Source organism: Cavia porcellus, unplaced genomic scaffold (genome assembly GCF_034190915.1).
Source record: "Cavia porcellus strain 051 isolate PalLab524CR breed Dunkin Hartley unplaced genomic scaffold, mCavPor4.1 scaffold_28, whole genome shotgun sequence".
Classification (NCBI taxonomy): domain Eukaryota; kingdom Metazoa; phylum Chordata; class Mammalia; order Rodentia; family Caviidae; genus Cavia; species Cavia porcellus.
In genome coordinates this window covers 6,164,349-6,185,514 of record NW_026947511.1, presented here as the reverse complement: position 1 = coordinate 6,185,514, position 21,166 = coordinate 6,164,349, and the positions used below count along the sequence as shown (strand labels likewise).

Here is a 21,166-nt window from a genome sequence, read left to right as displayed (position 1 = left end):
TTATGTTACCTTTACTCTAGAACTGCTCTTGCTGGGAGGTGTGGGGCACTCATGTAATTCTAGTGTTCAGGGAGGCTGGGGAAGGAGGACTGCAAATTTTTGTTCATTTGTTTTGAGACAGGGTCTCACTATGTAGTTCAGGCTGGAACTCACTGTGTCACCCAGGCTGACCTTGAGCATGTAACAATTCCCCTGCCTCAGACTGGGGTGCTAGGATTTTATAGGAGTGCACTACCACAACCTGGCAGGATCACAAGTTTCAGTCCTGCTTGGACAACTTGAATTAAAAAAAAGGAAAGAAAGAAAAGAGGGTCTGGGAATATAACTCAATGTGAAGGTCCTAGATCTAATTCCTGGCACCACCAAAAACAAAAACAAAAAGCATCTATTGCTGGTCTCTGCTTTGATTTGCTTCTATGGAGAACTGACCAATTGTTTTGTAGATTGTCTTTTGCTTAGTTTCTCTGCCAGTTTCAGGTTAAACCTTTGGGTGATGTTGTGTCCCTGATATATCAGTCTCATGATTGATGTTAAATTTGAACTTTTTTTGGTACTGGGGATCAAACTCATTACTTTGCGCTTACCAAGCAAGCACTTGAATGGCTGAGCTAAATCGCTGTCCCATAAATTTGAATAATTGATCAAAACCTCAATGAGCATTTCACCAAAACTGTAATTAGGATCACCAGTTACCTCTATGTTGTAAAATCTAGTAATTGATTCTCAGACTTCACTCATCGTTAGTGAGGCAGTGAGATGCTGTGCATAGCAGTTTTCAAAATTCTGTGCCCTGGACTTCTCACGAGAACTTCAGCAGGTTTTGCTAGGATGGCCTAGATCAGCCCTCTGCCTGAAGACTGCAAGATACAAAAAGCACAGTGGAGGTAGAGTTTTGCTACTGTGTGCTTGCAGTGAAAAAAGCATTCTTGCACTTAGGAGGCTAAGGCAGGAGGATCATTGCGAGTTTGAGACCAGCCTGGGCTACATTACTAAGTGAGCTCAAGGCCAGCCTGAACTGCAGAGACCCTGTCTCAAAAGAAAGAAAAGAAAAAGAAGAAAAGAAAATCAGCATGCTTTCCACTTTTAATTGACCCAAACTTTGCTCTGCAGAGCCTGCTTCTGTCCCTGTCTTTAATAAGTGTTCAACCATTTATATCATTTGCACTTGTCTTGACCAGTTCTTTGCTCAGGAGAGCAAGCTGTTAGAAACCTGCTCTAGGAGACTCTACCACCTCACCCCAGGAGCAGCATTACTGCACACAGTACCTCCCCATTCTGGAGCAGTGCTCTCTCACCCACATCTACATTCTCACTGGCCACACCACAGCGTATGCTGGGCCTCATCCCACCCCTGCTGAGTGGCTGCCCCGGACCCTCCTGATTTCTATCTGGACCTTGTCCCTTGGTGATCTCTAGCTTCTTAGCTTTAAGGTTATGTTTGAGTTGGCACAGTAGCACATGCCTGTAATTCCTGAGACCGAAGCAAGAGGATCACAAGTTCGAGGCCAGCCTGGACCACATAGTGATAACCCGTCTCAAACAGGTTGAGATGGGGATTTGGCTCAGTGGCCTAAGAGTCTGCCTGGCAAGTGCGAAGTTGTGAGATTGTGAGTTCAATCCCCAGTACCAAAAACAAACGAACAAGAAAACCAGGCTATGATTACTCCTGATGACATCCCACATTTGTATTTCAGGCCCAAATTTCTTTCAGAACTGTAGGTTACTAACACTCTGCCCTAAGTTTCCACTACAAAGTCTAATTCAGTGTCTCTATTTGAACATGTCCTGGCTGAACTCCTTTAACACCTGGCTACTGATTTCCATGCATTGTACCAGCTCACATTTTGACAACTGTTACTTGTTTAGCTTTTCTGCTCACTTTGCCTTCCTGCTAATGCCCACAGCAGGCCATGCCTACTGTCCTTGCAAAACCCAGGCTACAAGCTCTGGTCCCCACACCTGACTCCCTTCCTTAGTTCCACTGCTGTGTCCCTATTGTCCCATAAACACGCCCAAGCGTGTCTCAGTAGGCTTGGGGGAAATCATGGTACTTGACTGCTTTTGAATTTAGTGCTCAACACGTGTGTGAAAATTATGCCCAGGACTCATCACTTGGTCCTCCACATCCCAGAACTTGCTGGTATCAACTGCCTGACCACTGAAGAGTCGCCTGTGGCTTGTTGGCCCTAGTACTTGCTGCATCCCGGAACTAGTTAAGTGACAAGTACTGAGCTACAGCTATCTAGAAGATGCCTCTGATGCCCTCCCAACACTTATCCATTTTAGCACTTAAATATTTTACTTTCTTGTTTGATCTCTGGAACACAGCTTTGTGGTGACAGGGAATCTCTTCTATTCTGTGGTTCTTGCCTTGTTCCAAAGTTGGTGTGAAGCAACCCTTTCTGGCTTTTCTAAACCACCCCCCTCCTCAATCCTAATTTTTTCCCCCCTATCTTCATTTATTTTGATGAATGCTAAAACTTATCACGGGCTATTTCTTTCTGGTCTTTTTTTTTGGTCCTGGGGATTGAACTCATGACCTCACACTTGCAAAGTAGATGGTTATGCCACTGAGCTAAATTCCCAGTTCTTTTTGAGATAGGATTTTGCAATGCACTTCAGGCTGACCTCAAACTTGCAGTGATCCTCCTGCCTCCCCTCAAGTGCTGGGATTACAGGTGTGTACCACAACCAGCACTACAGGTGAGGTTGACAGCTCTTGACTAGCACATATAGGGTATAGTCTTATATCCAGTCTCCACCTGCTGCGTGACCCTGTACAAACATCTTCACCCATGTAGTGAAATGTGTGAATTCAAGTTGGGGCATTTTCATCACTTCCTAAGGTCAGATACATTTTCCAATTTGAATTTATTTCCTGCCAGATTCCACTGTTAAAGAACCCTAGGAACAAAACAAAACAAAACAAAAAACACCAGACAGTAAGCACTCTCACTTATCTGAAGCAGCACAATGAGAGCTCCCATTTATTTAAGGAAATGGTTTCCAAATTCTTTCCTAGAAGTTCTCCTACTTATACTAGTCGTCTAATTTTTCATAACGTATTTATTTTCATTATTTATAGACAGTCTTGCTCCGTAGTTCAGGCTGGCCTTGAGCTCCTAGCAATTCTTTTTCATCCTTTAAAGGGGTGGTATTACACCCCTACCACCTCTGGCTCCAAAACACAATTTACATTAAAAAAAATCCTCTCACAACTTAATTTTCCAAGGTGTTAAATGACCAGTTCTTTGAGTATTTCAGGCATAATCCCCATACAGTATTTGCACCCAACTCCAATTCAGTACAGCAAGTTTTTGATCAGCCCTATTGTACAGTCGGGAAGAGAGGTGCCATTCAAAAGTATTAACCCAGGTAGAGTTCCAAGGGCAGGCAGGTTGCACTCACACCTGTCAAAAGATAAAACAAGTTTTGAAACTATGTGTACTGGTCAATTCTGAAGAATATATACTTCTAAATTCCACTGCCTCATTTTGTGAATTTCACAGGAAATCTTAAGGGTACCAGTTAAATATGAACATACACAGTATACCAACAAAGCTCAACACACTAACCAGACACTTGCCTACATTCACTGAGTGGCAGATTCATCTACGCAATTCGCATTTCTGGAAACATGCACAGTCTAGCATTTGCCTACACAAGCAGAACATTTGTGCTTGCCTAGTAAGCACGAGATTGAGTTCATTCCCGGTACAAAAAAACAAACAAACCAACCCAAAAAACTTACAACTGGCTCCAACGACTCCAAAGCACAGCTATATTCCACTGGTACCCATCACTCCACCAGGTAGTAACACTTCCTCCCCACTGGAGACTCACATTTCTGTTTTCCAGTTACTACCTGCTCTCAGAGTGCATTGGGAAAACACCAAGCAAAGAGCATGAGATGTGCTTACTTTGAAATCTGAGCAGTAACCAGACCTTGTCCAGAGAAACTATTCAAGGACCACACTAAAAACTAGGATGCCATGTATTATCTACTGTATGATAAAAAAGTTTCATTAATTTCCCCATTAAAGAAATTTCACCTATAAAATTACTGCTGAAGTCGGTGAGACACAAGCCAAATGCTGGACATCACTAACATGAACCTGTTTCTCTGCAGTCATTACATGTCCAACCCAGGGCAGTTTCAACACACAAATGTTACAACTAATGTCACTGTATTAGGAACTTTACAGATCTTAAAAGGGCCATCATCTTCATTTAACACTCGTCACTACAATGCTAAATACAACAGGGCTAATGAATAGTGGAGTAACTCCTGGGTCGAACATCTTACAATAGATCAGCAATGCACCGTGGTTTTTTTGGCTTAGGGTCTATGTAGCTCAGGCTTAAGTTAATGGCAACTCTCCTGCCTCAGCCTCCCAAGTGCTGTGTGTGGCGTACACCACCAACACCCAGCTCCAATGGACTTTTGATCTGAAGACAGTTAAAACAGTCTAACAAGGCAGTGCATGTTCATGAACATGCTTTCAGCACTTTTAAGTATCTACAAGTAATGACGTTAACTTGCTAGGTTTGAGAATGATTCAGAGGTAGCACTTAACCAGTTAAGATCTGGTTTCAGGGAACACTATTTACAAGGCTTAAAAATATCAAAACTATAGGGCTTGGATTTAGCTCAGCGGCATAAGCACCTGCCTTGCAAGCAGGCAGTCGTGAGTTCCATCTCCGGTACCAATTAAAAAAAAAAAAAATAAAAACTATAGCCAATAGCTTGTTTTCTTTCCACATCCCTCAATAGTCTGTGTGACACAGTGGTATGTCCAAAGCAACTGATGCTACAAAGATTTCAAATATGGAAACTTAACAGTGAATTATTTTCATAAGGAAGGCTGATTAATAAAGACCAAAAGCAGATACAGTTTAATGTATTTTAATAGCAAACTTACAGGAACAGCACAGAAAGACAGACAACATTAAAAACATGTACTAGCATGTAAGACAACTCAGTTAGAAAAGTATAATGACTGAATGGAATCCACTGTATGATAAAAATGCTACAAACACCATTTAGTTGCTGTCAATAAGAAATTTACTTGTTTTTTAAAAAAAACCCAAATGCTGGCATTGTCCAGAAAAATTTAAGATTTTCATTTATAATTGTTATAAAATTGAAGTGCTGAAACTTGTTCACTGAAACATTTCAACTTGCATTAATGCTTTACATCCCCGCATGAATATTAAAAATTCACACACAAATGAAAATGGAAAAACTGCCAATACCTGATTTCTGTCCCCTATTTTCCACTCACAATCGTGTACTTAGGTACCTTTTGACCCCATGAGAAAAAAAATATCTAACATTCAGAACTACCAATAACAGGAAGAAGAGAAAAAAATTTTTTGAGCATGAAATGTCTCCCACCATAGTGGACTCTTAAGCACGTTCTCCACGAATGCGGCGTGCTAGCTGGATGTCTTTTGGCATAATTGTGACACGTTTGGCATGGATGGCACACAGGTTGGTGTCTTCAAACAGGCCAACCAGATAGGCCTCACTTGCCTCCTGCAACAAGAAAACTTTTCAGTGGTGTTATTTTCTAACAGATAAAGACACAAACGAATTCAAACAAGGTTTCTAAACACTTAAAATGTACTTCACAAGATGCTTATTTATTATTTTACCAATATAAAAGCATAAAGTATAAAACTTGCAGGTCCCAGTATACATCAGAAACGGGGCCTCAAGCCGGGCATGATGGCTCATGCCTGTAATCCCAGCACTCGGGAGGCTGAAGCAGGAGGATCATTGCCAGTTCGAGACTAGCCTAGGCTACAAAGTGAGCTCAAGGCCAGCCTGAACTACGTAGAGAGACCCTGTCTCAAAAAGATGAAAGAAAGAAAGAAAGAAAGAAAGAAAGAAAGAAAGAAAGGAGGAAGGAAGGAAGAAAAGAAAGAAAGAAAAGAAAAAGAAAAGAAAGAAAGAAGGCGGCATAAGGGCCTGCCTTGCAAGCAGGCAGTTGTGAGGTCGATCCCTGGTACAGACAAAAAATAAAAGAAAGAAACTGGGCACTGTATACTTCAATGTATTATGCTAAGGAGATGTGCCATCTCCTATAAAGTATTTGCTTCCTGCTCATTTCTTGCCCCCTCATAAACAGATCCCTACTTTTCCCCATTTGATGCTAAGATTCTTTCAAGGTATACTCCTATCTATAATACTACTCAAAACTGTTTGTTGGAGGAATCAGCCACTCATGCTTAGGGTGTGAAAATTATTCAAAAAAAGGGGGGGGGGTTGCTGGGGATTTAGCTCAGCGACATAAGCACCTGCCTTGCAAGCAGGCAGTCGTGAGTTCGATCCCTGGTACCAATAAAAAGGAAAAAGACAAAAACAAAACAAACAAAAAAGAAAAAGAAAACTCAAGGTATTAGTAAATCTCAGTTGTGTGAAAAGTTTAAAAATCTTTTGAAAGTTTCATCTACTTCCTCTTTTATTTTTTTGACAGGGTCTTTCTTGCTATATAATTCAGGCTGGCCTCACACTCAACAATGATCCTCCTGCCCCAGTCTCCCAAGTGCTGAGATCATAGGCAAGGAGCACCAAGCCTGGCTGATTACTCACTCTGAAATAAAATTATCCGTGTAATAGTCACCAACCCAACTGTTTTGGATTTGAAGCATTACATGTTATTTGGTTTTCTCTCCTCTATGAGGAAAATTTTCTCTTTTCAAGACATATTTGAAAAGTAAGCGCTCCTCTTACCAATGTCCTCAATATGATTAACTTTTCAACATTCAAGTGAATACAATGCTCTTAAGTTACTAACAGAAAACTCACTGTATACTCCCAATGCATTGTCCTCACACAGGCCCTTAATAGTTGCTATTGTATTTTTGTATCTAACACCTTGATTTAAAAAATGTACTATTCATCCCTCATGTCTCACTCATCACAAAGGTTTTCAACAACTCTAATACTCAGGGAATTACTCTTGGGATACTCTACAAACAGATTAAAAAGTCTGAAGAACATGGTACAGTGCAGCTTCCTCTGAAGGATTCACAATGCACAGATACTTAACTTAAGCTGCCCAGGTAGAAACCAGTTTAGTTGTGTTTAATCCATTGGTGATGGGGGTTCTGAACCAATAGTGGCACAAACCAGCCACATGTTAACCCAGTATTTTAGGATTATGCACATCTAAAACATGTCCGTAGAAAGCTATGTGGACAAGTCAACAGGTGCTAAGCCAGAAATGGTGACACACACCTGTAATCCTACCATTTGGGAGGCTACAGCCGAAGGATTGCTGTGAGTTTGAAGCCAGCATGGGATATGTAGGGAGCCCTCCTACCTCAAAACACAAAAACAAAAACCCAACATGTGCCACAGTTCTGAGCCACGTAGAGTGGTACCATGATCTATGGACTACTCTTATGCAGGGCTCTCAACTGCCATCTTAGAATCTGGCTGCTTGTTTGCATGGGTTGTGCATGCTCAGTTCTGCAAGATTACTGACCCTAGGCTTTCATAGACTTTCCCAGGCTGGCCTCAAATTTGGGGTTTCAGGGCTGGGGATTTAGCTCAGTGGCATTAAGCGCCTGCCTTGCAAGCAGGCAGTGGTGAGTTCAGTCCCTGGTACTGATAAAAAGGAAAAAGACAAAAAAAATAAAAAAATTAAAAAATAAAAAAAAATTTGGGACTCTACCTCAGTCTTTCCCATAGCTGGGGTAACAGACTTAAACATTATTCTGATTTCAATGTAATTTTGAAGTAATGGCACAAGAAAAAAAAAACACCTCTCAACTGTATAACAATGTTAATTTATGACGTTTTGAATATATTGGATGGCTGGCTCTTCTGTCTTCTAGAACAGTACCTATTTTTAAAAATATAAATGTGCTGGAGGGCTGGGTTTCAGCTCAGTGGTGTAAGTGCCTGCATAGCAAGCACAAGGTCCTGAGTTTGATCTCTGGTTAAAAAAAAAAGAAGTGCTGGGGCTGGGGATTTAGCTCAGCAGCATGAGCATCTACCTGGCAAACTTGAGGTCCCAAGTTCGATCCCTAGTACCCCACCAAAATAAATGTGCTTTAGCTTCAAATCCTCAGACATTAAGGGCCAAGGCTAAATTTATCATTTTTAGTGCATTGTAGACCCATGGTTTTACTTGCCAGTCAACTACGGTCTTGAAAATTCCAGAGAATTCCAGAAGTAAACAATATGTGGCTAAATGTGGAGGTATATCTCTATAATTTCAGCACTCAAGAGTGAGGCAAGAGGATTAACCTGAGTTCAAGGCCAGCCTGGACTATAATGAGATTCTGGGTCCCTCAATCCCAAATGTGAATTTTAAACAACTTTCTCTAATAGTATATTGTTATAATTGTTTCATTTTATCATTGATTACTGTTATTACACTCCTACTGTACCTAACATTAAGCTTACCACAGTTATGTACATACAGGAAAAAGCATAGCAAAAACAGGATTTTCTACTTCTACTTGTGGTTTCATGGACCCATAAAGTGTCTTGCAGTATATTCTCTGTGGACAATAGTACTACATTTAAAAAGTTGTGAAGTGGGGGCTGGGGATTTAGCTCAGCAGTGTAAGTGCCTGCCTTGCAAGCAGGCAGTCGTGAGTTCCATCCCTGGTACTGGCAAAAACGAAAAAAGACAAAAAAAAAAGTTGTGAATTGTGTAATTCTAAAGCCAGAAGTAAAGTGACTTTGAAATTCTATTTCAAATGCTATTTTCTATTATCCTGCTTCCAAGAACAAATTATCCTTCTATTATGTTTAAGAGATAATGTATGCTTGAAAAATTAAATACAAAATAAAATGCAGTAATAAACAAAAAGGGCTTGTAACAATTACTTATTCCAATAAAAATCAGAGTTAATGCTAAGTAAGAGAACTATTGGCAGATGCGAACATTTTGCTTACACTTTATGACAAATAATCGAAGTCTAAACACAAGTCATTCTAAAAAGGTGTCCCAGCACTCAGGAGGCTGAGACAGGAGTTGCAAGTTCGAGACCAACTCGGGCTACAAAGTGAGCTCAAGGCCAGCCTGAACTGCATAGCGAGACCCTGTCCTCAAAGACAAAAAAACAAAACAAAACAAACAAACAAAAAATTAAGAAGGTGGATATTTCTGTGAAGTTGTGAATCTAAATAAAGCTGGATTTTTAGAAAAGAAAAAGAAAAAAAGGGTCTTTTATACAGCATTTTGGGGGGGGGGTCTTTTTCCTTTTTATCAGTACCAGGGATCAAACTCACAACTGCCTGCTTGCAAGGCAGGCGCTTATGCCGCTGAGCTAAATCCCCAACCCCTACAGCATGTTTAATAACCTCCATTCACATGTCTGTTACTGACACCCAAACTCAAAAATACTGGACTTCCAAATGCAGTGCAGTGTTCTTTAAGCACAGTCCTGCTAATCATCAGCAAACAAAATTGGCAGTTTTAGACTTATCTAGGGACTCTTAGCAATGTTTCTGATTTAGTTATAAAATAAGAAATGAAGATTACCAGCTATTAAAACAAGAAAAGTTCTAAGTAACCCATGGGAAGATTTTAGTACTTGAAATTTCAGCCCACAATTTAATGGATGCCTAATTCCTGGAATTCACCAATCAAATGAAGTTTAGACTAACCATAGAAACAGCTCAACCAATGACACTTCAGGGTAGAATCCACCTATCAAATCTGTTTTTATATAAAGACCCAGGCACAGCAACAGCAGCCTTGAAAATCCTCCAATAGAATGTATGCAAGTCCAGACCAGTGATGGTGACCCTAACCTAAGCTTTTGAAGATGAGTGCCCAAACTGCAACCCCAAACCCACTTAGTTATTGCAAACTGCCAACACTGCAATTAAACTGAACACTCATTTTAGTCTAGAAAAAATAAACTATATTCTAACATTTTTTGTCTTGAAGTAACATGTGTGTTATAGGCCCACCACTGTTCATTTTGGACTGCATTTTAAATTACCTTCACATTTCTGATAAGAGTTGGTCTTATTATGAGATAAGAAATCTAAACAATGCCAACCACATAATATAAAACAGGTTATTTAGATAACTGATGTCCACTATATCTTACATATGGCTTGTGTAAAACTTTACTTGTTTTAATTCCTATCGATCAACTCTAATCACCAATTGCTGCTTTTTCTTCATGTATTTGGGCGACACAAGGTCCTGCTATGTAACTGACTAGATCTCTCTGCCTCAATCAGCATCCCAAGCACTGAAGTCCCATATGCATGCTACTATGCTCAGCTACTGATGCACAATTTTTTACTGCTGCTTGTCCCATCTAGATACTAAGCTCTCTATACTTGCATTTGTCACCTTAGTTCCAGGTCATTCCAGGAACTCTTTTATGCTAGTCACAGTTTGAAACCATGATCAAAATGTACAGACCTCTAGTTCTGTATTTTAATGCCCCAGAGTGTCTAGAAGTTTTCTATGAACACTGTTTATAATGCAATATTTAAACTTTAAAAGAATGGCTTCATATTATGACTGTGCCATTTTCTTTCTTTCTTTCCTTTTTTTTGGTACTGGGGATTGAACTCACAACCTTGTGCTTCCAGGCAGGCACTTACACTGTTGAGCTAAAAATCCCCAGACCTGACTGCCATTTTCTATGTGTACTAAACAACTTAACCTTCTGGAAGACTCTTCACCAGTGATTCAACCATTTTTCAGGATTAACTGCTGATGCACATACAGAGATTTCAGATCGTTCTTGGCACACAGTCGTACCAAAAAAAAAAAGATTCCCTGTTGGCAATCTTACCTGCAAAGCACCAATAGCTGCGCTCTGGAAGCGCAGATCTGTTTTGAAGTCCTGAGCAATTTCACGAACCAGACGCTGGAAAGGAAGTTTGCGAATCAGAAGTTCAGTGGACTTCTGATAACGCCTAATTTCACGAAGTGCCACAGTCCCAGGCCTTAAAAACAACAACCAAGAAAACAGCACTGAAGACACTTACCAGGTACACATTAACAGGGTAATTGGTTTTAAAGAAATGCATTAATACCTAAAAAACTAAGCTATTCAACTATTCTTCAGCTTCCATATCAAATCTGATAAATTTATTACCTGAACATTCAAATTCTTTTTTGGGTACCAGGGATCAAACTCAAGGCAGGTGCTTATGCCACTGAGTTAAATCCCTAGCCCTTCAAGTCCATTTTTTTGTTTTTTCAAAGAGGCCTTGAAATCATGTAGCCCAGGTTGGCCTCAAACTCTCAGTGATCCTCAAGTCTCAACCACCTGCTCAGATTATGGGCATATGCCACCATGTGCAGCTCAAGTCTATTAAAAATGATACCAAACTGGGTGTGGTGACATACCTCTGTAATCCTAGCATTGGGAAGCTGAGGCAGGAGGATTCCAAGTTTGAATACAAACGTAGGCAACTTAGTGAGACTGTCTCAAAATTAAAAATAAGCCGGGCAAGGTGGTACACACCTATAATCTTAACAATTGGGAGGCTGAGGCGAGAGGATCATTTCAAATTCAAGGCCAGCTTGTGCTCCATACCGAGTTCAAGTCCAACCTGAGCTAACAGCGGAAACCCTGTCATGAAAATAAATACAGCTTGGTGGGAAAGCCCTGGGTTCAATATTCAATAATGGAAAACAAAAAGCATGAAATGACAGGGAGCTTATCAAAACCCTGTCTGCCCTTAGGCCTGCCAAAATAACACAATGTGCTCCACTTAAAAATACAGTTAAGCATATTTAAGTTTGTTTTCCCAGAACTGTTGACTATCTTTTTTTTTTGTCTTTTTGAGACAAGGTCTCGCCATGCAGTTCAGTCTGGCCTTGAGCTCACTTTGTAGCCCAGGGTGGTCTCGAACTCACAATGATGGTCCTGCCTCAGCTTCCCGAGTGCTGGGATTTCAGGCATGAGCCACCACGCCCAGCTGCAACTATCACCTTTTTATCTTTTGTGAATAACAGAATTTGAAAACCCTCCATTATTTTTTACTGTCTACAAAGGATTTACCATTAAGTTGGATTTACTGTATAAGCTTTTATTTTAAACTAACTGTAAACTGTAGTCTGCCTGAGTGTGGACAACTTCTGCCCTCTAATGGCAGATGTCCTTAATAACACTGCTTAGGTCAAAACTAAATGCACTAATAAAGGAGAAAAATAAATTAAGGACGGGACTTTAAATTACTAACAGCAAATTAAAAAAGCTAGCGTATCCCATTACCATTATCAGTGACAATATTAGATCTCTTCAGGACTCTAGGTCAGACTATGGGTTTAAAATTGAACGTTTCCAGTAAGACTTGACACTAAATTATATTCTTATAAATATCTAGCCGAAGTAAATAGTCTAAGGGGAAAACATTAGTTTCCCTAAAGCAAAGCCTTTGACTGCTAGCTCATTCTTTTGTCAGAATACACGAACACCTGTGAGACTATCCCATTTTTTTCCTTTTTAATACCTGTAACGATGAGGTTTCTTCACCCCTCCAGTAGAGGGCGCACTCTTACGTGCGGCTTTTGTAGCCAGTTGTTTCCTGGGCGCTTTACCACCGGTGGATTTGCGGGCAGTCTGCTTGGTACGAGCCATGGTACAAGGTCCTCCTTACTGACATACCAGCATTAAAAAAGAAAAACAAATCACCATAAGCAGCTACTAAACGTGTAAGTCTTCCTGACACCAACACTCTCCCCAACCTGGAAACTACGATCAGCATAGAAAAAAAATAAAGTCCATAATGTTACATAATTCGAAAGAGTGCAGATCGCGTCTACCACCCAAATGACTTTCAAACAAACTGTAGTACTAGAAAATTGTTAGCATTAATTAAACGTCTCTCAAAAAAGCCAATTTTTGAGTCACAAACGGGGAGCCTGATTAGCCTTAATTAAAACATAAATTAGAAATATCTGTAAACATTCGAGCCATAAACAATTCAAAAGAAGCACCATCGAAATGTCAAGTCAAATTACAGTAAAAAAGGTTTCCGATTCCCCCACTGGTGGCCCCTCTAGCGCCTGGCAGTTGATAGATTGCTGTAAATATCAGAAAACATTTTTGGTTTTGCATTTTCAGTTGTACTGCCAAAAAAAAAAAAAAAAAAAAAACAAGAACTAACAACAACAACAAAAAAAGAGTCCCGAAAAACAGGAACAGCTACCCCGATGAGCAATATACAAAGCACCGTTCTCGTCTAGTCCTCACAGGCCTAGCAAAGCAATAAAGTAACCCGCACCCAGGTTTAATTAACGCGATACCGGCCATCCGGTTCACCCCCAGCTCCGCGTAAACTTTTGGTTCGCGGTCCCGGCCTGGGTTCCCCGCTGCCTCGCGCGGGCACCACCGCCGCCCCATCACGAGCAAAATGGAAACAATCGCGAAACGGATCCGGTTCCCTTCCAGAGACAAAACACCAAATCGTTTGAAAATACCCGATCCCCTGCCACGTGCCTCTTCCCAAATGCAAAAGTTTTTTTTTTTTTTTTTTGCATTTCCAACGCATCAAGTTTCTGTTTCTCCGAAAAAGGAGGCAAATGTCATTCTTTCAAAAAAATTTTTTCTTCCCTTTTTAAAATGGGGAAGAGAAACGGGAAAAATATGGTCGGTGACCAGAGAAGAGAGACAAGATGGTGAAGCTCAGCAACAACTGTGGAGAGGCAGCAGAATGCAAGTTACCCCAGGCTGGGAAGTGGCGGCGATTTCCACCCCCTTTCCCGCCCGAAAACTGCGGCCCGGGCCGGGGGACGGCGGCCCGCGGGTCCTGGTGAGGGTCCCAGGTCTGAGAAGGGGATGGCGGGCGGGCTTTAGTCAAAGAAAGAGCAGCCCTGACGCGGGAGGAGGCGGAGGGAGCCCAGGCTCCGCGTCGCGGCGGGCTGAGGCGCAGAGCCGGGGAGAAGCCGCCGCCAACGCGGGGGAGAACTCGCTCTTCACCTCCATTTCTGGGCCAAAAAGTTTGTCGACCAAGCCAGAGGGGCTGTAGGACCCGTCTCCGCACCGCCTTGGCCTAGCGCGGGGCCAGCGACAAGCGGGAATAGGTTGTGGGAAGCAGGCAGACGGGGAAACTTACCCCCCTTCTCCTTTGGCTGGAGCTCGGCGAGAGAGAGGCGGCGCTGGCGTTAGAGAGCGACAGTGGCGCGGCAGCGGCTGCGAACACAATTGAAAGATGGCTGACACTGAGGCTAGCCCCCAACACACGCGCTCCGCCCCCGCGCCGCACGCCAGCCAATCACACACAATGGAGGGAAGGATCGGCCCCGCCCCGCCCCACCCCGCACTCGCGCCCCGCCCCCGTCCCTCCCCCCCGCGCCGGTTCGCTGGCGCGCGCTCGCCCCTCCCCCGCGTGCCGCCCGCGCCCTCCTCCTGTCGGCCCCGCGCCTTGTGTACAAACACAAAGACATGCTGAGGGCGCCGCTTCAGCCCCGTGCGGGTCCCGGCCGCGGGGAACGCGGCGGGGGAGGGGCGCGGGCGCCCGGCGCATTCCATCCGCCGGGCGGTGGTGCGCCGCACTCCTGTGGGCCCCTTGTGGTTCCGGCGCGGCGGGGGTTGGGCCGCCGCGGCGCCGCGTGGTAGGCGCCCCGGCGGGAAGTTCGCGAGCAGAGGCGGGCGCCGCGGGGCGGCTGGCTCCCCGGCGAGGTCCTGTGGGCCAACGACGGCTGCTAGCTGCCCGCGCGGGTCCGTTCCCGGAAGGCTCGCGGCTCGGGCCTGCCGACGACTGCACTCCATGGGCTCTGCTGCGGAGCGGGTAGCACGACCAGTGTCCCCGGCCGCCCCCCGTCCTGGGAGCGCCTCCTGCCTCGGCCCAGTGCTGTGCTGGGTGGTTCTCAGTAAAGGAGTTGCCCACGCTGGTAGGGTGTGCCAGGGTTGTCTGATTGGCTTACAGGGGGCTGGAACGGCAGAGGGGAAGGTGGTCGGGAAGAGCCACAAGTATTGATTTTCTGGGTCTGAGCCAAATGGAGAACAGATTCCCTAGCCCTAGTTTTCATATTCACTGGCATTCGAGGGCCCTTCTGACATCTCGTCTCTTTTGGGAAGACAGAAGAGGCTCACTGGGGGTTGCAGGGTTTCTATGGGAGTGTCCCAAAGATATCCCGAAGCGACATGCAGGAGATGAATTTCCTAGATCATCGCTGGCAGCTGTTGGTAATCTGAAGACCTTGGGTGAGCCATTTGAGACCAGAGCACTGTCCTGAAACAGACGGAGGTCAGAGATGAAGGGAGGAATGGATTTGTGGCAAGGTCATTTAAATGAGGAGCAGACCCAGGGGAACCAAAAGTCTAGGTCCTGTTTCATTATTATGTTATGAATGTGAAGTTTCCATGATTGCTGTACAGAACATATGCACTCTTCCATCCTATCCTAAAAGCACAGAAGCAGAGAACCCTGACAAGCTGCCAGCAAAGAGTTCCTATAATTCAAACCAAGAGTTTTCTTTCTTTTTTTTTTTTCCTTCAGGAAACCAAAATATTGTTGGCTTTATCCAGGCAGTTGTACTTAAATTCATCATATCTCCAAGGAATGTTAAACTGGGTGTGGTAGTGCACATCTGTAATCCGGGCACTCAGAAGGCAGGGGCAAAAAGATCGTCAGGAGTTTGAGGCCAGCCTGGGCTACACAGCAGAACCCTGGCTAAAAGACAAAAAAAGTATCAAACAACCTGGCTAACATTCTCCTTATATATTAAGAAGTTTTCTTACAATTTTTTCCTGGCTTTAAACACGTCTTTCTAAGGGCTAGAAAGACTATTTGAATTATTTCTGGTGACATGCATCTGTAATCACCACTTTGGAGGCTGAGGCATTTGAGCCCAGCCAACAATTCAGTGACTTAGTGAGATGTTGTCAAAATATAATATTCAAAAGGAGCTATAGGTATAGCTCACTGTGGAAGTCCTACATTCAATTCCCGGTTCCATAACAAAACAACCCCCCTCTTCAGGTGAAAAAGTTTTACTCTTGGATGATGTGGAACAACTTGGCTGTCTATGTGGCATGCAGTGTGTGTGTGTGTGTGTGTGTGTGTGTGTGTGTGTGTGGTTGGGGATTGAACCTAGGGTCTTGGGCATGCTAAGCAGTGCCCTAGCACTGAGCTGTGCACCCTTAGCCTGTCCGAGACCAGGAAGTAGTAATATTTACTTGTGTGAAAGGAGATGCTATAACAAAATCACACAGCCTCTGCACCCGAGTTGCCTTCAGTTTCTTAGTTGCCCAAATAATAGTTCCTGTTCCAGTTGCTCCTGTCTCTTAGAAACAGCTGATCACTGTGATGCACATTGTATAAACCAGTTCCCAATTGACAAGCCATTCTTTCTCCATATTTCCTGCTCCTTATCCAGTATAAGCCCTAGACCACCAAAGATTGAGGCCTGATACTCTGGGAATGATTTTGATCAGTGCATGTCAAGTAAAATATGCTTCCAAACCTGAGTGTTGTTTTGGTGTTACTGCCTGCTGTTGTAGTCCCAAGTTTACTACTTGTAGATCAAGTACTTAAGCACCTAGATAGGTGTCTGGTTTACCTGCTCAGTGGCTTTAGGAACTTTTCTCATCAGACAACTACGGAACATTAACAGTTCCACACACTTGAGGGTGTGGGAATGTAGCAGCAAATAGCCCAACAACACTTACATGCTCATAGGATTTAAACTATCTCAAAGCACTGCTTTGTATTTGGCCAGGGAGCAGGGTTGCTGAGAGCCCCAAAAGTGGAAAAGCTGCAGTCAGAGGCAAAGGGGACAACAGACCAGGTGGTAGGTGAGGAGACCTGCCAAGGTGAGAAGCCATACCACAGAGTGAATATTGAGCAAGGACCTTTCCACGGAGCTGCAGCCTCAGTTCATACTTACTTTGAGATAGGGTCTCACTAAAGCCCTAAATTTCCCACACTGGACTTGAACTTGTAAATGTTAGAATTAACAGGCTTGTGCCTCAATAGCTGGCTAAGAAGGGACCTATAAGGCCCCAGGAGTTAATCCTGGATTGACTATACTTCCAGAAGTCTTGAATAATGGCCTCAACATTTGGAGTTTTTAAAGAAGGAGGAAGGAATCAAAAGCTTTCAGGTTAAAATATTTTCCTTAGAACAAATACTAATGACCTTTAATTTAGATCTGTTTATAAGTAGAAGAGGAAAAACAGAATGTAAAGCATTTTCATAGATCATTATTCAGATGTGTCCCTAGAGGGGACAGGTCATATGTGTCAGGTCACCTCCACATATACTATCACAATCCTGTTCTTTGTCATGTTGACTTAAAACTCATTTGTTTCCTTGGTTTATTTGGTCTGTGTCCTTAGAATGTAAACCCTAAAACAGATTATTTTAACTTTTTTTCTCCTGTCCTAGCATTGCCCCACCCATCCACTAGTCTGGCACCTTTTTCCATTTGCTCCATCCAGTTCTGTGTAAAGAATGTAGCCTTGAAAACCCATCTCTTAGGGGATAGGCATTTAGCTCAGTGGCATAAGCACCTGCCTTGCAAGCAGGCGGTCGTGAGTTCGATCCCTAGTACCAATAAAAATGAAAAAGACAAAACAAAAAAACAAAACCATCACTCAACTTCGGAAATTATCCACTTAGCTGGGCACAATGGTACAAGCTTATAATTGCAGACTTAGGCTGAGAGAGGAGGGTTGCCATGAGCTCTAGATCAGCCTGACCCGTGTAGTGAGACCCTATGTAGTGAAAAAAAACAAAAGTCCACTTATGGCCTGTCTTTAGTTTTGTACTGACTTGTTGTTGTTGTTGTTGTTGTTGTGCCAAGAATGGAACTCAGGACCTCGCGTTTGTCAAGTAGGTACTTACAATGCTGAGCTAAACCCTCGGCCCTATTTAACAAATTTTTTTTTTTATGTGTGGTTGTACTGACTTTTGTTCACTATTTTTATAACTTAAATTATTTGAAGAAATTCCAGACATCATATGTGTCAGTATAGCAGTTATGTGTAAATAGGAGACAAAGAAGTTATTGATTTGACCTCTTAAATCTCTGTTTTTTTCCTTTTTGAAACAGGGTCTCACTACGTAATTCAGGCTGTCCTTGAACTCATGCTAATCCTCCTGCCTTAGCCTCCCAGATTCTGGGATTATAGTCATGTGCCACCACACCCAGTTTAGATCTCTTACAATCTTTATTGTGGTGCTAGTGATTGCACCTACATGGAGGGGCCCCCCATGCTTTTTTTAAATTTTGAGATAGGCAGTTGGTAAAATGCTAAGCCATCTAAGCTGGGATTTCTCAGTCTGAATGTTAATTGTAGAACTATTTTAAACTTCTAGAATTGATACAATGTATTAACTACAAGAAGCAACAAGGGACAAGCAAAGGCTCTAATGCTTTTTGTCCTTTATATTTTATCCAGGCTACCTGGGTAGCACTCACACTCAGGCTGGGGTGCCCTTAATTGTTCCAGAACAGTGCCAAACCCATCTGTGGACTAATGTAGTAATCACACATCCTTGATCCCAGAATCATACACTTTAGGTCTAGCCACCTTTGAAAAGCCCCACTATGACCACATGAGGTTTTGGGGGAGACACCTAGACACAGCTGTAATACACGGCAAGCTCCTTGGTCAGATCTTGAACATAATGGAAGACATTCCCCAACCCTTTCCTTCAAATTACAAACTACAGCATTCTGCCACAGTGACCTTGATACTTCTCAAGCATTAAGAAAGAGACAGAAAATTGTACGAAAAAGAATCTCTTGAAAAGGAAAGAAGCTGGGCATAGTAGTGCATGCCCTACTCACAGTGCTGAGGGAGGTGGAGGTAGGAGCATCCTCAGTGTGAATTCTGCTTGGGCAACTTAGTGAGACTCTGTCTCAAAGTGAAAACTGAAAAGGAAAAGGACTGGCGACGTGACTCAGTGGTAGAGTATAGGTCTTGTATGCATGAGGCCCTGGTTTCTATCTTCAGTGCTACAAAAATTAATGCTAAAAAAGAACAAGGCAAAAAGAAAATAAAGGTTCAGAGAAATAGCTCAGTGGCAAGCGCCTGCCTGGCAAGTGTGAGGTCATGATTTCAATCCCCCGCCCCGTACCAAAAAATAAACAAAACCAAACAAACAAACAAAAGAACAAGTTTCAACACTTGCTAACATTTTCTTTTCTTTTTTTGTGGCACTTGCAGTGAACCCAGCCTTTTATATTGAGCTACATCTGAAATCTTGTTTTGTTTTGTTTGGTTTGGTTTTTTGAGGTAGAAGCTCCTATCAGACTGGCTTTGAACTCATTAAGTAGCCCAAACTGGCCTTGAACTTGTGACTTTCTTCCTGATTGAACCTCCTAGTGCTGGGATTACAGATGAGTACCATCATGCTTGCATTGAACCTTTTTTTTTTTTTTAATGTTTCTTATTTTGAAACAGCCTCACTAATTTGCCTATGCTGGGCTCAAACTTGATTATCTTCTACCTCTGCTTCCTAAATTGCTGGAATTACAGGTGTGCACTGCCACACCCAGTACTAATTTTTCTTCTAGCTAGAAGAGAAAGTTCCTTTGGAAGACCTGAGAATGGCACCACTCTACTGAGTTTACCTACCTTTAGGACAAGGACCTGAGTTTCCAGGGATCCCTCAAACTGCCTGGTTTTATTTTTTTTTAATAGTCCAAGTATTGATGTTCTATTTTTTTAAAATTATGGAATGCTTCAGGAATTTGCATGTCATCGTTGCACAGGGTCCATGCTAATCTTTTTTTTTTTTTTGTATCCGTGATCGAACTCATGACCTCATGCTTGCAAAGCAGGTGCTTAGGGTGCTGAGCTAAATCCCTGGCTCCTAATCAAAATATGTTTTTTTTTTTTATACTGGGGATCAAACTTACTACCTCGCACTTACATGCAAGCACTTGAACCACTGAGCTAAATCCTTGTATCATTCCAATTTTAATATAATTCTCTGTATCATTCCAATTTTAGTATATGTTCTACTGAAGTGAGCACTATTTTTTTTTTTTTGTCTTTTTTGTTTTTATCGGTACCAAGGATCGAACTCATGACTGCCTGCTTGCAAGGCAGGCGCTTATGCCGCTGAGCTAAATCCCCAGCCCCCACTATTTTTTTTTTATGGTACTCAGAATTGAATCCAAGGCCTTTGCACTAAGTGACATCTCCAGTCTTTTTTGTTTTATTTCATTTTTTTCCTTCTGTTCAGCCATTTCATATAGGAGTTTTACTTCATTTTTAAAGTCATTTTTTCTAGAGAACTACTTTATTTATTTTTTAATTTTTAATTTTAAAGAGAATAAAACCAAACAAAATAAAACAGAACAAAGCCAATTGAAACAAAACAGTGTAAGTGACACAGGATTTCAAAACAAGATAATAGAAAATCAACAATGGCTACCATAATGCTTCTTGACTTCAAAATACCTCCCCATACCATCAGACATAGGAAAATCAAACAAAACAGAACAGAATAGAAGCAATAAAAGCAAAGCAATGAACACAATACAGGACTTGGAAACAAGATAATAGAAAATCCAAAATAGCTACCATAATAACAATATATCTTGTTATCTTTGAAATAGCTGCCCCATGCAAGCAGAAATAACAAAAAAAGAAAAAGACAAGACACAATCAAACCAAATCAAATAATGAAAATACAGGACTTTAAAATAAGATAATAGGCAATTAACAATGGCTACTACCGTCAGAAGGAGATCCCCCATAGATGCCATACTGCATATAGTTATCCTCTAAATTGATAATCAGACTACCAGCTTTAGGCCTGGAAAGTCAATGAAACACTAAACACTACTAGCATTGAGTTGTATTTTATTTCAATGGCTATCATCTCAGCCTGTGTTCCCTGAATCAATTTGTTGCTTACAGGGTGGGGGACAGAGGCGGGACCTTAGCCCTTCTTGTCTCCTAGACCTTGTTCCAGGAGAGGCTGGTTATCTGGTTGTCCTCCCTGAGGGCTGAGCATAGACTGACTCACAGGAAGTGGCTGACTTTTTGTTCCCTCAGTGGCCTGCAAATGGCACCAACTAACCATAAGGGACTTATGTCTGGTTGTCCTCCCCACAGCCTGCACATGGCAGTGACTCACAGGAAGTGGTTGGTTTCTTGTTCTCCTCTCTGCAGCCCATGAATGGCACCCAATAGCAGGAAGGGGCTGGTGTCTTGTTATTCTCCCCATAGCCACATATGGTGCTGACTAACAGGA

The 21,166-nt window shown here is 42.5% G+C and overlaps 1 protein-coding gene and 1 pseudogene across 2 annotated transcripts; both read right to left on the bottom strand.

Annotated features, from left to right (window-relative positions):
- Window positions 1–2,956: 2,956 nt before the first annotated feature.
- Window positions 2,957–14,259, bottom strand: LOC100735236 (histone H3.3A). Of its 2 annotated transcripts, XM_063239406.1 has the most exons (5): window positions 14,063–14,259; window positions 12,458–12,603; window positions 10,789–10,942; window positions 5,399–5,539; window positions 2,957–3,410 (listed from the first exon to the last, which is right to left on the bottom strand). In XM_063239406.1, exons 2-4 carry the CDS (start codon window positions 12,583–12,585, stop codon window positions 5,411–5,413), a joined length of 411 nt encoding a protein of 136 aa, XP_063095476.1. In that variant the 5' UTR covers window positions 12,586–12,603; window positions 14,063–14,259; the 3' UTR covers window positions 2,957–3,410; window positions 5,399–5,410. The 2 variants fall into 2 exon arrangements, with proteins under 2 accessions (XP_063095476.1, XP_003462414.1); XM_003462366.5 differs by lacking the exon at window positions 2,957–3,410 and having other exon boundaries at window positions 4,891–5,539.
- A 5,369-nt stretch (window positions 14,260–19,628) lies between these two features.
- On the bottom strand, window positions 19,629–19,722 carry LOC111754452 (U6 spliceosomal RNA; annotated as a pseudogene).
- Between the last annotated feature and the right edge of the window lie 1,444 nt (window positions 19,723–21,166).

Excerpts from the sequence above, each read along its gene's own strand:
- LOC100735236 (XM_063239406.1), bottom strand. The coding sequence starts at position 12,585 with ATGGCTCGTACCAAGCAGACTGCCCGCAAATCCACCGGTGGTAAAGCG. Across the intron at positions 10,943-12,457 it reads AAGAAACCTCATCGTTACAG|GCCTGGGACTGTGGCACTTC; the intron begins GTATTAAAAAGG and ends GTTGTTTTTAAG. Across the intron at positions 5,540-10,788 it reads CAGCTATTGGTGCTTTGCAG|GAGGCAAGTGAGGCCTATCT; the intron begins GTAAGATTGCCA and ends TTCTTGTTGCAG.